Below are 17,441 nucleotides of genomic sequence, written 5' to 3'. Positions count from 1 at the left end.
TGTGTGCTCATATACTCTTTAACACAGTCTTTGGAGTTTAATTTCCGATGTTTTTAAATAGATGATCTATTTAAAAAATAAATGTCCACATCTTGCCATATTTTTTGACTAAATATGTTAACACAACACAACCTGGATACACAGATTTTTAAATTGATCTTTTGTATGTAGATAGAATCAGAAATTAATTACAGTATGTACAAAATAAACAATGATGTGCTCTGCAGTTGAATGAAAGTCACCCAGTATTCACAAGATGCCATTTTACAATGTAATATCAAAGTTTTTTTTTTGTATTGTCATATGCACAGTAAAGAAAGTATATAATAGTGTCCCAGCTTATGAGCCAGTTCCTTAAGGCTTGAAGGTTTCCCACGAGCTAACCTCAGCATACACAGGCTGTACATACCAAGCCCACGTGCTGCTACTGCGGGTAGGAAATCATCAGCAAAACTGAATGAATAAAAGCAGCCATACCACCCTGAAAAACTGAAGCTGGCTGAAGCTCAGCAGGGTTAGTAACTGCATGGGAGAACTCCTGGGAAGCTGCTGCTCGAAGTGCTGGTGGGACAGTTAGCAGCAGCCCTTCCTCTGGACCGAGTAGTAACACAGTGCAGTGATGCCGACATTGTGCTATAGGAGCCTCTGTTTACCTGTAGTAGGTGTTAAACTGAGGTTCTGACTCACTGCAATCATTAAAGATCCCATGGCACAGAATAAGGCAGTCCCTGTTTGCTTGCCAGATTCCCAGTCAGGCTTTTTCTGGCTATCTAATGATGCCTTAGTTTAATTGGATGAATAGTTCCCTTCCTCTCCACCTTCACTATTTCAGTGGTGAGTGTTCAATGGGTGCTACCCATTGAAGGTGCTGGAGGTGTCTATCTATGAGCAATGTTTTCACCACAAGGAAACTGAGACTTTAAATCTACGTCAAGGTTCAAAGAATTGCAGCATAGAATTTACTCGCTAAAAATTATATAAATAACTAGTACAATAAGCAAACTTTTGACTGAAATGTATTAAAAAATTGTGAACAGACTGAGCATATAAAATTTAATTTGGATTTTTGGTATTCAAAAATCTAAGAAAAGGCACCCTTTAAAATTATTATTCATTTTAAATTCAGGATCACACTTCACTATGTGCTGTGCCACTTCACCTAAATAAGAAATAATCTTTTTAGTGAGATTTTAGTACTGTGCCTCTGCAACTCAAAATGCATTAGGCCACTGTTGTAAACTGAATGAAACTGTTGTAAAACTGGAACACTGAGAGCCATGCACAGCCATGAAACACAAGAGACAGGAGCTGAGGGGACTTCTCAATGTTGTCTATAGATGGGGCTGTTGATGTCAGTACAGTAACACGCGCCATGGGCCGGTGGTCACGACTTCAGATTAACCGTGTGCATTACTTTGTATTTTCATTCAGACAATATAATCTTAATCCTGCTATTTAGAGGTTTTACTAGACCTTCTTCAGGAAACCTGTTTTTGTACTCCCACTGCTACTGTTTGGGCACTGTGAGTTTTTTCCCGTACTTTTTCCACGGCACCATCATCTTTGTTCCCGTCGCTTGTTGTTTACTGTTAAGACTGCGTCTTCAGCCAGCAGCTTTGTGTTGCTCACTTCCGGTGAGAACGTTACGGTGATGAACAGGGACAGAGGAAGGCTGGGCTGCGAACGCAGTTGAGTTTTGTATTTATAGCCGTGACATGAAGAGGTGTGCTCCTGCCGAGGACATTCCTGTGAGGGGGACCAGCCCAGCTTCCCAGCCCCCTGTGGAGGGGACATTTCCACTCCCAGCCTGCTGGAGGTTGTGTGTCACCAGTGCAAAAGTCACTGTGGCGTCTCTGCAAGAGGGGAACAGGGTCATTTCCTACAGACTTCCTGCTGTAGGCCATAAAATATGCAAGGGAGGGGGGGGGGGGGTGAGAGAGTAAATGAGAGAGGTGTTGTGAGGGAGAGCGTGATATTGAATATGTGAGAGAGGCTGGAGAGAAGGAAAGATGGAGTGGGTAAGAGAGGAGAGAGAAGTGAGAGAGAAAGGGAAGAGATGAAGAGAGAGAAAGAGTTATAGTGTCAGTGAGAGAGAGAAGTAACGACAGAGGGAGAGAAAGGAGATGGAGAGAGTGAGGGAGATGGAGAATGAATGTGCAAGAGAGGTGGTTGGAGTGGTGGGGGGCGGGGGGTAGTCTCTGACAGTGAAGTATAATCCTCTCAGTAGGCCAAGAGAATTCCCACTGTGGAGACAGGAGCCTGCTTATCAACATCCAGTGACACCACTGACATATCCTGTACAGCACTCCACCTGGTTAACCGAAACTAATTCTGAATGTGATATTCAGTTCTGTAGCATTTTCAATTGCTTTTGCATTTGAACGTTGATGCCAGTGATATGATATTAGATTCTGCGGTTTGCACGAGTCAAAGATCAACAGCTCACTGTGCTCAGTGGTCCATGTAGAGCAGCTGTACATGCACACACACACACACACACACACACACACACACATACACAGACATCTGAGAAATGTCTGAAACAATGAGAGCTAACAACTCTGCAGGGGAGCAGGTTGGCCGCCATGCAATGCACAAGAACAATAAGTCATCATCACCTACTGAAAACATCACAGGAGAATGAAAAAGATACTTTGGGGTACTACTAATACTTCATTATAATGCGCACAGGTACCAAATAATTTCCTGCTTGATATCATTGGAACTATTTGTTTCTCGAATTAGAAACTGTTTGTTTCTCATATGTTGAAAGACAGCTCTTACAAATAACTGAAGAATAGCAAGATCTTGCAAAATATGTACCGAGCAATTAACCTTTGAGTAACAATACTTGAAACGTCATCTTATGCTTGCATATTGAGCTGGGAACACTTGAGAAAGACACAAAGGCTATGTACTGTATTTTTCTTAGCATGTGACTGGTGAAATATAATGCAGCATCATGTACCTCCTCAGGCCCCCAGCACTACTGCAAGCATTGTGTTGTTTTAACTGCGAAGGAACATTTAATTTGTAAAAATACGATAAAAACACTGTACTTGTTACAGCAACTTCCTCTCTGTGTAACTGCTGTTATGCAATGCAGGGAGCGCAATGCTGCCCATATGGGGTTCTGTCTTGAGCAAGCATGTGAACCGCAAATCTCAATGCAGTTAAAAAATAGGACACGCACAATTTACACATGCAAATTTGAAAAATACTCAACATCTTAGGGGATTATTAATCAACAACATCCCAGTGTCTATTTTTCTTCATTAGTAACAGTCATTCATACAATGAAATATAAAAAAATGTTTTAAATAGTTTTGTAAGCTGTAACAAAGACAAACTGTATTAAAAATGATTATGTATTGAAGTTTGTGCACTGGTTTGCTGTGGCATGACACACATACACACACACACACACACACACACACACACACACACACACATACAAGGATGGAAATTCTCAAGACAGGTGTTTGCTTTATGCTTTCATTTCATTTTAACAACCCACTTATGTGGATTCTCGTTTTCTGGAGGTCGGCAAAAGGATGCTGGTGTGCCCATTTGTTTTCCTCCATTGACAGCTTTACCTTCTGGTTGATTCCATTGGCTTTTCTGTGCAGTTACAAACATGATGCAGTCCTAACTTTCCTCTATAAATGCTGAAAAAACCTCCAAACACTGCAAAGAACAGAGGCAAAAGGACAGCATGTTCTTTCATTATATGCTTATCATTGGAATAAATGAGCACGTGAAAAATGAACAAAAAGAATGCGCCCCCATCCACAAGCAGTTATAAAGCCAAGCCATTCAGCTTGTGGACACTGCAGAGTTACTCAAACTAGCATGGCTGTTCTACTTGTCACCTCAGTTTTTGTGGACAGCAACCAAAGACAGACACAGAAGATGCAGTGTGTGGGTAGGTGGGTTGGTGCTGGCCACTCTTGAGTAGCTTTTGTGGTTAATAATCACAAGTGTGCCCTCTGAGTTTTCAGAGTCTGATTACCACTTAATCAGAGGCTACTCTCGGATCACTGTACATTAGCCCTCATCACCGGCACCTGTATTTCCAGTCATCTCTTAACTTACAGCTGTTTTTGGAGTATCGATTTGTATGTAATAATGAAATAAACCAGTTCCTTTGCATGAATTTGTGAGGCAAGCATGTAGGTAGAAAAAAGTTGTATTGTGGAAGTATTGAAAAAATGTTGAGTTGTGTAGTTTTGCTTTTATATGTTCTGTGAGTTTTGGAGGAATAGTCTTGCACTGCAAAAGTAAGTGTTTTGCACATACCATAGAGTTATGTGCAAGTGTGAAACAATGTTGGGGGTTTGCATACTGTAGCTCTGAGTTTCACAGAAGAATGAATGCAGTCACACAGCTCAACAGCCTTGGGCAGGGGGGTGGGGTGAGGTGTGGGGGTGCGGTGTGGAACCGTGTCAAATTTGGACTACATCTACATCTCACACATCTGCATCCTGCCACCGGTCGTAGTGTCACACATAGAGCACATCACATGGCACCTGCCTCACGAGAGACCCCAGGGCTGGAGCAACCCACTTGCCTTGCCCACCACCACCTCCAGCACCAACCCCCACCCGCCCCCCCCATGAAAAAAATCTTCTAACATACATCATCCAGAATAACAACATTGTTTTTAGCCCTTCTTATCTCCTCGCTCCCAAATATCCTGTTTCTTCGAGTTGCAGTGGCCAGAACCAATAGAAACCTCTTCCTGCCATTGGCTGACTTCACTTCCCAAAGTTAGCACAATCTCATCCGCTCCAAACAACGCTGGTAGAACCTTCAACTCGTTTGTTCGCTTGCTCTCCAGAAAAAAAAAGAAACACAGCGGTTGTATTTACAACGGGACTCGATCAATAGTCCTGATCGAGAATGGCCAGCACCATAAAGGTAAGTGGCTTGATGCTCAGGGTGCCTCGTGTTTTTCGGTCTTTCACTTTTCTCGGCGGTTTTGAGCTTTCTTTGAGAGTTACAGAAAACCGATCAAGGGGGAACGGGTAACACCCTTTTGCCAGAGTGGCACGACAAGATTTCCTTTTTCATTGCCTTGTAGATTTCCTTTTTCCTACTCCAACTGTCTGCAGTTTCGAAAATCTTCAGGGGAATCACGAAAAGCATTATTTGGTGTGTTCGGACGTTGAAGAGACAGGAAAGAAAGGGCAATCCTGGCAAACAAATGAAATAATTTCGTATTTTTAGAAGACCTTTTCCACTGTCGCATGGACACCAAGTATACATATAATAGTGCTAGGATTATTTCTATACAACATTGTCAGTGTTTACCCTTTTGCAAAAATATGAATTTATGTTTTTGTTTTGTTTCAATTGTGTGGTATAGACTGGATGGTACATTCTGTGGATTGTATTGGTTCTATGTTTACGCATATTTATGTGACATAAAATGCCTTTCCCACATTTCAGATAATCAAATCATCTCTCTGTCTTTATATATGATGAATTTTAGTTTTTTGAAGGTCAGTTAACTACTGCTGAACATGTTCTGTTCAATAGAAACCATTTCAGTATTGTGAAGAGTCTCAATACTGTGCATAGCTAAGTAGACATTTATACTCATTTAATGGCTGTATTTCAAGGAACTTCATGTTTGGACAATAAACACGCCTCCTTGTTGAAAAGAGACGCATTTAATACAAGAGTCAAAAAAAAGTGTTTAAAATTGTGATTGAAAGGTGCTTGCAAATTTTGTGGGCTCAGGGAAAGAAAAGCTTGGAACCTCAAAATTTTTTCAGGGATTCATGTTTATCAAGCCCACGGGCAGAGGAGAGTCACCTGGCAGCCAGCGGTCTGTCCTTCGCCGAGCTCTGTGTGCCCGCCTTCCACTGAACAAAGATGTTTACGAGAGCTTAAACACTGTGTGAACAATAAAACAAAAGGCAGAAACCTGCTATGGAAGCCCTAATTGCATAATCATCTGTCTTGCTGGCTTCGACTGTAAACACTGCAGTGGAGAATTCGGCAGCTTCAGTGCAAATATTTTGAAAAAGGAGTTTGTTCTTTTGTGTGCGGCGAAATTGTTGGGCTATGGCCGTGGTTGGCTCGGGGTTCCAGGGAATAACATCTCAGATTCACAGACCCCTGTTTGTAAACTGTGCAGAGTATAACTGTGTTTTCAGCATTTTTTGTGGTGCTGAAGAACAGCTGTGTCTAAATAATAATGAAGTTTTACCATAAGACAACCATGAAAGCTTTAGAAATTATTTATGTGTGTATGTGTGTAATATATATCTATAATTTTATAGCTGACAGCAAGTGAGCCCTCAAGTCAGTGATTATAATTATGATTATAAGGGAAGGTTTGCCACCTTTGGAAAGGTTCAGTTTCTATTTAAATGTTATAGAGTACAGAATCTGTTCATTTGAATGTGTTTCTAAATTCTTAGAGATCCTTCTATTGTGTGCAAGTTTGTACTTCTGGCCAAAGTAATCTGTGTGAGTTGTTGGTCAGTAGTCAGGCACTACCTTAACTGCTGACTCTAGATAAGACAAGAAAACATCTTGAGTGTTCCAGCTGCTCAAGAAAAAGCGTACATTAGCAGTTCTGTGATCAATGGAGTGTGTCGGGTATTGTACCCTTGGCCCACTGTCTGTGGTCTGTTCCATTGCTCTTCTATTTAGCTTCAAAATTCCAGATCTGCATTCTATAACAACCCCAAAATGCAAAGTCATCTTATATCATGTTGATATCACTGTATAAAAACAAGGCAGTCAAGTAACCATGGTTAACAAGGAGTTCCTGAATTGCAAAAGAGGCTAGAATTATTGTGATCTAGAAATATGTAATGCCTGTTGAGCTGAAGGCTTGCACACAATTTTAGCTTTTTGTCAGATCACTGAAAAGTGCTCCAGGTCGAAAACAATGTCCTAGGGTCTGAAGTACTGTGAGAGCTTTGTACTTGGTATGCATTTCTCATCATTGAACTGCACAGCAGTTAAACAATAACCTGGATGTGTGCACGATTACCGCTGTTCACCTATAAATGTGAACTCTTTGGGAATGTTTGCGCCTGGACGAAAGCAGAAAAGCACATCTGAAGCCAAGGTTTGGAGGGCATTGTGTTAAGAAGTGTCCAGGAAGTAGTGGCAGGCCTTTGCTGCGCTCTGACTTTCTGTGAAGTCAGGGGAAGGAGCCGCCCTGCCGACGGGTCACCGACCTCCTGCATGAGCTTCAGGGCTGACTGAGAGAGCGGAGTCAGTGCCCCCTCCCTGGGATAACACTATCATTTCACAGGCGTTCACGCTTCACTGTTCCCCTTCTCCCCACTGCCCTGTCCTTACCATATGTCAGCATATAGGTGGTGTCCTTCATTAATGAAGTCCCAATGGAAGCGTTTGACGTAGGATGACTGCAGTGCAAAAAAAAAAAAAAAATTGAAAGATTCAACTTTTTTCAAAGGCTGTCACTGAAACATAATCTTGTAAAAATGTATTGTGATTCCTGAAAGTGTTTTTCAGTCTAGAGAGAAATTGGCACATGATGGCGCATGATTTTTGAAGGTAGTTTTTGAAGGAAAAATGTGGACGATTTTTTATAATAAGAATTTAAACTAATTTTGTGGCGGAAAACAAAAACTTCCTTGAAGTTGAAAGAGCACCATAGAACAATGTTAGTGTTTATCCCCTCACTGAAAGGTCTTGCACCAGCGACATTCTTAACCCTTTCGTACACAAGTTCTAAAATATTTCCAACTGCCCCCAGCATGACTTATTTTATGCTATGTAGCGTGTGTTACGTTACATAGTTTGTTATGTTTTCATTAGAATTATTAAGCTTCTCATAGTTTTCACCGCTGCATTTTCTATCCTTTGTATTGTTAAATCACTGTTTCCTCAAAGCTAACGTTAGCTAGAATTTTTCCAATCTAGTGTTCTAATCACACCAGTTTGACCGTACGCGTGAAAGGGCTAATCATACCGGTGTGACCATACGTGCAAAAGGGTTAAAATTAATCCAAGTAACTTTATATAGATTATAGAATCATACAATAACAAAACTATGCTGAGCATTGTTTAAGTACAGAGTGAGGGAGAGAGGGAAATGATTGTGGTTGAGGTAGGGTGTAGAACAGAATGTGGTGTGACACACCCGAAAAGAGGTGAGGATTTAGGAGGGGACAATGAAAGCTACGATGAAGGAACTGTAGAAGTCTGCTGATAAAGAGTATGGTAAGGGAAGGCTGCTGCTATTGATGCTGTTTGGAGGCAGTTTTGGAGTGCGCTTTCCTTTGGCGTGAAAAGGACAGGGTGAGCTCCATGATCTCCTCAGGCCTCAGTTAAAGAGGATGAAGCGTTTGGTGGCCTGCAGCAGCCACTATAACCAAAATGCTGAGAGGGGAACGCTTCCTCTTTCCTCCCTGTCCGCAGATATCGGCTCTATCAGGAACTTTCAATGCAGGAAATGCTTTAAGAAGGCGTTTCCTGTCTGTCGCCGCACAGAGAAGAGGGCACCTTCTCCGCAATCTGTGTGAATGAATATGCCGCAGACCACTGCCAAGCAGTGGCCACGGGTCCCTGTTCCTCAGGCACTTTGTAAATGAGCCTCCTGAAACTAGGGAAAGAGTGAAGGAGATGAACTTTCATTTTATTTCTGTTGTTCAGTGCAGAGATTAATGTATCAAGGATGTTGCCTTGTTTGTGGTCAGGCTTTCTAGCAGGCATTATTTACTTTTAGACCACGTGAGTATCGATAGATTTGCCAAAAGTGCTTAGTGGCGTTCACATAGCCCGTCCTTCACTCAGTGAATTATGCCATGGCTTACTGTACCATTAATGGCTTGAACAGCATACCCCATTATTGCCTGATTGATGTTTTTCTTAAATATGTTCATTTAGTTAAAAGCAATTGTCAATACTAAGTGTAGCAGACAAGGATTCATTATGATGATTGTAGTTCTATTGGCATTTAAGGGGTGCAGAATTGCACTGTTCACACAGGCGAGCTTATTTATGGCCTACTTGATGCCAACAGCACACAGACGGGGGAGAACTGATGCGTTCTCAGCAACAAGCAAACTGCAGCTGTAGTGCAAAGGTGGGCATGTAGCCAGAGGGTTGCTTGTTCTATCCCCAGGTGGGATGCTGTCCACTGTAGCCTTATCTAAGATATGTTACCTGAATAGCTTCATATATCCAGCTGTATAAATGGTAGCTGGCGGATAATGTAAGAAAGTAGTGCTGTGTAAGTCACAACGGACAAGAGCATCTCTCTAGCAGAAAATAATTGTAAAAAGTATGGCCTTGATGGATGCGGGTAGGAGCTAACACCCCCAGGGAGGTGTGAGGTGCGCAGACACGAAGGGGAAATGGGTTTGGATGAAAACCAGAGCGGGTGGAGCCCTGGGTAAACTGCGCTGAATCCCGTCCCAGAGTCAGCTCCTGCATGCCTACCGCAGAGAAAGAGCAGAAGGACCTCCCAGACTGTGCAACTCTACAGACAAAACCATTTACACTACTCTTGTCACGTGGATTGACTCGGGGTGTTAAAAAGGAAAATTGGGCTCAACCTTTTTTCCCTCCTAAATCTGTGTTTGTTTTCTTTGGCCAAGCACACAAAATAATCTCTAGCTTGCCTTTGATGCAAATAATGCTCTGAAAGTGGAAAGTTCTGGAACTTGCGGGCTTTGCTGAAGTGTGCTTTTTTGGTCTTAGCAGAGTGTTTGAAATGAGATGTAAATCGTTAAAATGTGTTCAGTTTTATCAAAGGGCTTGATCTTCTGTGTGCAAAAAATGAGCTGTGCAAAGCATGCATCTCACGACTGTCATTTCAGATCGTAACATTATATTACAAATACCTTGTATTGTGTGCAAGTACAGTAGCTTTGAAAAATGCAAGAGCTCTTTCTGTTGATATCCAGCACAGTGAAAAATAAGGGAATATAAAAAGTCTTTCTTGGCATCTTTTCTTATTTTGCTGTGTTTGTCTCATGCTGGCTTTAAGTGTGCTGTGTTCCTCGTGCTGGCTTTAAGAATACAGGAACTCAGTGAATGAGAAATGAACCCCAATAACTCAAAATCAGTGTGGTTGTTTTGCTTTCTGCAGAGGTACAAAATTCATCTCGTGCCTCTGCTCGTGCACGCAGCTGAGAGCATGCACGCAGGTCCCTCCACCTCTGTCAGGTGAAGGTTAATTGCCCACCCGGTCCGATAATGTGCTTTGCAGCTGACATATCAGGGAGTAACAGTGGCCACTAGACTAATCTGGTTTCCGACACAGCTTCCCTTTCCTCCAACTGATCCCAGTCCAGCCTCTTGACCTGTCACCAGGGAGGGCCGGGTAGGGCAGCTGTCTGCTCCACAGTGAGCAGGACTGAGGAATGCACCCTGTGTGAAAGAGAGGGAGAGAAAGGGAGAGCGTGAGAGAGAGGGAGGGAAGGAGCAGGGTGGGGAGAGAGAAAGGGGGACTTGTGGGGAGGGGGATGGCTATCTCTTTAGGACATCTTTTATACCACAGCCTCAACTTTTGGTCAGCCAAACAATAGCAACCATTACAAGTGAATATGCTTTTCTTTATGTCATTGACCTTTGGGGGTATGGTTACTTCACTTCTCCACTTTTGTGGTCATCATGTTACACAACCATTTTTGGGTATTTGAGGCCACTGAATCTCAAGAAAGTCTTTCTTTTCAATGACACCCGAGAAGGTGTTTGTCAGAATAGCATAAATGGTGTAGTCTTGTACATTGTACTGAATTGTACTGGGGAAATGGGAGTTTGGATATACAGCAAGAGACTGGACAGGCAGGAAAAGATGTGGGACTTCAACGCTGCGTAGCTCCTTCTCATTCTCTTTGCATTCTGTGTACCTTCCCTGAAATCTTGAAACTGGAACCAAGAAATAGCAATAGGAAAATGCTGATTCTCAGAAAATTAATCCCCTGTCTTGACACATTTGCATTTAAAATATCACATTTAAAAAATCTAAATTGCAGGAACCTCTGATTCTGATTTGGGAATTTCTCACTTTCAGAGTATAAAGATGCACCTCGTGGCAAAAGTAGCCTTAGTGAAGTCATGGACACAGGCATGTGGTTAGACTGGGATATTTAAAGCCCAGAAAATGTGATATCTGCACGACTGTGGTTTGCACTGTGGTCTTCCTCTACCAAACCTGTTACGTCACAGAACTTCTCTCGCTGGCCTCCTCTTTTGTCACAGAGAGCAAAAAAAGCAATTTGCATCACTCTCCCACTAATGGTGGTGGCCAGCTCTGACCACAGGTATTTTACAAGCTTTGTGTGCTGTAAAACATTATGAGATCTGATAACTACAAGCCTGAGGGAAACAAATGTATGGTATCCATTTTTAAAATGATCAGTGAAGTTCATTCCAGAATGTTCATGATTTTGCACTGGGGGTGGAATTTCCAGAAAAAGCTCAGGTTACATACTATATGGTCTGTTTCATCTTTGTATCATTTGGGTTGTAAAACACCTCTTATTTACAGTATTTTTGCCTACATTGCCTAGAAACTGCATGTCAGCTACAGTATATAATAGTGAAACCAGAGCTTGGACACTGGACATAGAAATCCTAGTAATAAGGAGGGTGTTTGGTTTTCAGGTGCGCCTAATCCTTTTCATTTACTCCCAAGTTACGCTGTCAGCCATTGTAGACACTGCAATGATAGGAAATACAATCCTGTCGCACAAGAATGGATGCATTTAACATGCATCAAATTTCACACACCGGCAAATTAGCCAGGTTCATTGATTTAAGTGTTTAAATGACAGATTGCTCATGAATTAAATTCAATTAAAGAAAGCCAACTTTTTACAGAAACAGTGATGTTTGCTGTGTTTTGAGATCCCTGCTGAATGCAGCAAAATTGAGGCCGCTGTAAAAGGCATAAAGTGCCAGAATTACAGCGCGTGTCTCCTCTTTCCATAGGAAGCGTTGTCGGTGGTGAGTGAAGACCAGTCCCTGTACGAGTGCGCCTACGGAACGCCGCTCCATCCCAAGACGGAGATGACGGCGTCATCCGCCAGCGAGTATGGGCAGACGGCCAAAATGAGCCCAAGAGTCCACCAGCAGGACTGGCTGTCTCAGCCGCCCGCCCGCGTCACCATCAAGATGGAGTGCAACACCAGCCAGGTCAATGGCTCCAGGTGGGTTAGCTCCTCCCACCTCCCTGCGCGCTGAATGTGAAGCAATGAGTCAGCGCAAGCACGCTATGTCAGGAAAGTTGTGTGGTGAATGTATTGTGAAAAGCGATAGCAGCACATGTGCATAGAGAGTGGTGTCCTTGGTGACAAGAGGGAGGTTCTGCCATGAGGAGGACAGCAAACTGTGTGAAGTGCTGCGCCTGTTCACATAAAGAAGACTGAAGCCCTCATTTCTAGCCATTGACAGCTCTTTGACCAAGGCTTGAGCTGAAACAGCCCTGGCGTTTCCCTTGAAAACTACACTTGAAAGTAAATATTTTGTGAAAGCCGCAGAAAACTGAACATAGCGTAGTCGGTCAAAGAGGACGGCTGTTGTTTACATCTTAAGCCGCCTATTAATTTTGAGGGCATCGCCGGTGCGGGAACAGTCAGCAGCCTGTTAGCTTGCCAAACGCACTGGAAGCTGAAACTAAGGGGGGGGGGGTGCAGGGGGACACGCAACACTGCCTCAGCCCCAACCAAACTCAAAGCAGCTGTCCCCCTTCACAGAAGGACCGCACCAGTTGTAATATTTATAACATGTCGTCGCCACCCGCTCTCCCCCCCAACTTTGGAGTGTGCTGTTCAATGCACGCCCCCAGAGCAGGGCTACTTCTCATCTGGTGGTGAGACACATGAAAGATTGTTCCAATTAGCACTGAGTTAGAGTCAGAGTGTGGTCCAAGATTTACAGTGCAGGCCAACACACGGGCAGACTTCTGTCCCTCCAGCAGACCACCAGAAGGAGGCGCTGTTCAGGCTGCCAAGTAGATAGGAGACAGAGGCAGCAGGCCGCCATATGGAGAGCACTCTTGGTCATGATAAACAGTCGTGTGAAGGACATGCAGGCATCTCACAAGTTTTTCTTACATCTCAGGAATTTGAAATGGCCTGGAATCCAAGCCAGGCAGTTAATGAGGTTTGGATTGCACACAGCTCATCATTATATTTACTGGATAGCCTCTTAGAATGGAATTCAGGATTTTATTGGATGTGTGATTTCGTGGATCTGGGCGCGTGCAAGGGATGGATGGCCAGTGAGCAGAGGCGTTGATTCCACATTTGCTGCCCAGCCCTCAACAAGCTGTGAGTCAGGGGCCCCTGTATTCCGAGTGCGCCCGAGACGTGTGAGAGGGCTGGCACAACTCGGCTACTTTGCATCATGGCAGATTCGTCAGTTTGAGAACAATGAACAAAGTAGCTAAGAGATGCGGGGGGGGCTGTGGGTGGGGAGGGAGAATGGCAGCTCTTGCCAAGGCTTCCCTTTTAATTGTTTATCCCCCTCTCCAAGAGCCACCCAGTAGAGGCAGGAGTTGCCGCTGACACACGGCTGCCAAGAAAAAGAGAAGAAGAACAGGCCCAGTTTGCACAACTTTTTCAAGTGCTTTCCTATTCCTGATACAGCGAGTAAGCCGAGGGCAGGGGGCCCCCAGGGGGAGGTGACCTCTCTGGAAGGGGAGGATCCAGTCTGTGTCCATGCCCTGCTGGACTGACCGGGGCCTGATTTGGCAAACCCCCCATGGCCCGGCATGCGCGTTCGCATTAGGTCGCACCCGCTGTCCTTGTGGGGCCTTGCTAGTGATTCACCCTGGGCGGAGGAAGAAAGGCAACTTTGCACTCTACGCTTCCCATCAGATTCGAATCGCCGTGCCTCTGTCAGCATCAACGGGGCCGATAAAGAGAAGCTCTGTAGGTGCACCACATGATTTCATGCTGCGTTGCACGCCGTGTGATATCTGTGTGGCAATCAGGGGCAAATGTTTACTCAGAAATGCCATGCCTGCTGTTGGGCACCACCCTCTAAAAAATGATGCAGATTCCACATTCATGAATTACTTCCATAGGATTACATTTGCAAACAAAGTGCTTGCCATTTATCAAAAACACACAGTGTCATGGCTGGGCTCCATTGTGCAATGTGTTTCAGATACAGTATTTGCAATTAAGACCTAGAAGCATGATGGCCTCCCCAAACTGCAGAATATTACCAGGCAAAAATTGATTACAGAGACCTACTGTATGCCTGTAGTCTATTTCACTTTTTATATGATACCGCTGTGTAGGTATGATTACTGTTGTACTGTTTATATTTAAATTCTTGGTTTTAAATTTAGCTGAAAACACAGAAAAACCCCTGCCCATCTTGTCCATGATAGCCCCCCTCTTAAAAAAACAAAAATCACCAGGAAACTGAATGCTACCCTGCTATTGATCTGTCATCATAGATCTGTTGTCCAGTGACAGAACGGATACTATTAATGTGTAAGGAAGGTGAAATCCATATGTCATGGTGTTTAAATAATAGCAGTAGCAATTAATTAATATTTACTAATTTATTAATTTCAGGTTTTTACTGATTTTATTATTGTGAGGGAGTTTTAAATTCTGGTATCTGATTTGGTCTTGCTTTTTACGAGAATAATATTACAATAGTTTCATTCCCAAACTTGACCCAGTATTTTTGGCAGGTCTATGCACCAGTTTTATATCTGTAGGGACCTCATAGCCAGATAATTTTAGAGGACTTTGTATATTTAGATCACTCCTTATTTGTTGATCCTGAGTCTTTTATTGGGATATCCTGGGATCAGTTCTGGCTTCACAACTACTGTGTCTTTCAAAATGAGGTCTGTTTAGAATCTTAAAAGGGCTTTGTAGGTGGATGGGCTATTGAGCTATTCTGGAAACAGCAGAGGGATTTGCTGATGTGCTGATTTGTAGGACCTTTCATCTGATATTGCACTTAATGTGAATGAAGACCAATATAAAATCAGAACATTGTCTAATGCCTTGTGGCCAGTTTTTGTATTGCAGTACCTGCATTACAGTCTGTAACATCAAAGAACATGTGTAACTGAAACCCCCTAAGGGAGGCTGTTCCCACCACCAACTGAGAAAGCAGCGTATTTAAGGTGATCCAAACTACAGTGGTTCAGGGGAAAAGAGATACAGAGGGGTGAGGCAGGGAGATCTCACGTTAACATTCCTCCTCGAAACTGGACCATTCTGGTTTTGGAATGTACTGGCAGAACATCCTGTCAAAAAGGCAGTCGATTATCTCCCTAGATTTGTGACACACAAACAGAGACAGTGAACAGAGATGGCATGGTTCAGGCAAACGCCTGTCTATTTACTTAAGTTAGGAGTGGCTATCCAGACGTGACCTTGTGTTGTAACTGGTCCAGCGGCCCGGTATTTTCAGTACTCAGTGCACCATACGGTGTCCCATTGCTCCTTAGCGACACTGTGCTCCGTGCACCTTAAACAGAGCTGGTCTCTGCATCGCTGGCTACGCTCCCTTCTGTGAGCTGCGAAAGACAAACAGTTGGTTGACACATGACTTGTACATGGTTCTAATAGAGTCCAAATTGTTCATATCTGGGCCAGGGCATGGGTGATCTGCATGGATGGGACATTCCGACTGTAATCCGCAACATCTGGCGCCCGTGTCCTCAGGGGATTCGCCGGCCATGATAATGGCGGCTTGATGAATGTATACGGGGGTCAATCGTTGGATCTAGGGCCTCTGGCACTCGTTCCCTCTTCTTTATTTCAGTCCAGATCCCTCTCTTTTCATGTGGTTTTTGATACATGAATGAAAGAGCCGGAGGGCTTAGGTTTAGCAATAGGCTCGCTTCAGAAATGTTTCCAAACCATCTAGCGAAAATCTGAGGCCATTTTGTCCCGCAGTCTGCTCTGAAGCATATGCTACCATCCTGCTTCGTACGGTGTTGGACAAACATGTCTCTGTTGCTTTTACACTGCTTATGAGATAAATGGCCCCGTAGCCCAAAGTTTAGTTTTAAAATGACATCAGTGAGGGCAGTCTGAGAGTTTTGTGTGTGTTGCTGTGGTCACTGCTGTTATGCGGTCGTGTGGATCCAGCTTCATGGTCTCTTGCGTCTGTTTGCACAGGGCCTCCCCAGATGACTGCAGTGCAGGGAAGGGAGGGAAGCTCCCCAGCGGAGCGGACAGCGTTCCCATGACCTACGGCAGCTATGTGGAGGACAAGCACATCCCACCCCCCAACATGACCACCAACGAGCGCAGGGTCATCGTGCCCGCAGGTACCATCACAGACCACACCAAAACCACACCCGCCCTCCGGTCACTCACAATACTACATAGCAGGTGCCATCAATTAGGTAAAAGCAGATGATCACGTGAGTGATGGGGTTTGAAAGCGCGATTAGAAGGATGGGTTCAGAGTATCAATGACATCTGGAATGCCTCAGTCCATATCCGGGTCTCTGTAGGGCTCTTCCCTCCCAGCGGCAGCACAGGAGCTTGGGAGTCTGTTGCGAGTGTGCTGGGCCTTGTCTAGACCATTTCCTATGGAGCAGTTCCAGATTGGATGAGGGGAGGGCGTGGGCTGAGACCGTCTGCCAAACAGGAGAAAGGCATTCTTATCAGTGCATACCCAGAGACCCACAGACACACACCTACAGTGGCATCTCTCCGAACCATAGGAGTTCTACCTGCTCTTTTTCAGCTGTGCAGTTTTACAGTAGATTTGTAGAGGGGATGACAAGGACCAATCAGACTGGCCACCTCGGACTGCCCTCATTTATAAGCTTTACTCAGAAAGGCAGTAGCTACTTCTGACATCATTGATATTTAATTATTTTTCTACTCTGTGGGCTTAAGGATGAATTTCCTGTGGAAATTTGTCTTCAACGCATTTACCTCGGAAATGGAAAAACACTGGATTAATGCTGAAAACCCACCTGATACTAATCTCTTTTCAAATGTTTTTCCTGTCAGTGGGTCCACGAGCTAACTTAATTGCACAAAGTTCATAGTTTACTTTCTTTTACTTTGGTAGGGGATTGAGTAATGGTTTCTGTCTTATAGTGCAACTTCCTTTTCAACCGAAGTTGACAAGGACGATGACGAGGCACGTTAAGCACATCCTGTTTTTGCCCTCCATTTAAAAAAAAAAAAAGGACAATAGGAACAAAGCCCTCTGGAATTTATCGGGAGGTCAAAATGACGAGCTTTATTTCTCCAACCAAAAGAGTGAATTGTATGCATGATAGTGCAGCATTAGATTTACTTTTATAGCTTTTGGAGGCTTAGCTTTCCACCCCTGCACTGCTGCACATGCCTGTTGGCGACAGAGAAAGAAGCAGCTGTGTGACTCTCCAAGCCACAGGTGAGAATCTCACCCCAGCCCTCCATATCCATCCCCTCTCTTGCTGCTCCTGCCCAGCCAGTGGACAGAATACTGCTGCGTAAATTTCTATACCATAT

General features: G+C 43.9%; 1 protein-coding gene across 4 annotated transcripts in view; it reads left to right on the top strand.

Moving 5' to 3' along the window:
• Positions 1 to 17,441, top strand: part of erg (ETS transcription factor ERG) — a 46,670-nt gene that overhangs the window by 21,487 nt on the left and 7,742 nt on the right. For 2 of the 4 annotated variants that reach the window (XM_036523983.1, XM_036523980.1), the window contains exons 1-3: positions 4,794 to 4,920; positions 11,935 to 12,152; positions 16,104 to 16,255. In XM_036523983.1, coding sequence (XP_036379876.1) covers positions 4,903 to 4,920; positions 11,935 to 12,152; positions 16,104 to 16,255 — 388 coding nt within the window. In that variant the 5' untranslated portion in view covers positions 4,794 to 4,902. Of the gene's footprint in view, positions 1 to 4,793; positions 4,921 to 11,934; positions 12,153 to 16,103; positions 16,256 to 17,441 lie in introns of those variants that run through there. The other 2 variants (XM_036523981.1, XM_036523979.1) reach the window with 1 other exon arrangement.

This window comes from Megalops cyprinoides, chromosome 3 (assembly GCF_013368585.1).
Source record: "Megalops cyprinoides isolate fMegCyp1 chromosome 3, fMegCyp1.pri, whole genome shotgun sequence".
NCBI lineage: Eukaryota > Metazoa > Chordata > Actinopteri > Elopiformes > Megalopidae > Megalops > Megalops cyprinoides.
The sequence above is the reverse complement of the archived record's forward strand: the minus strand, read 5'-3'. Positions and strand labels throughout refer to the sequence as shown.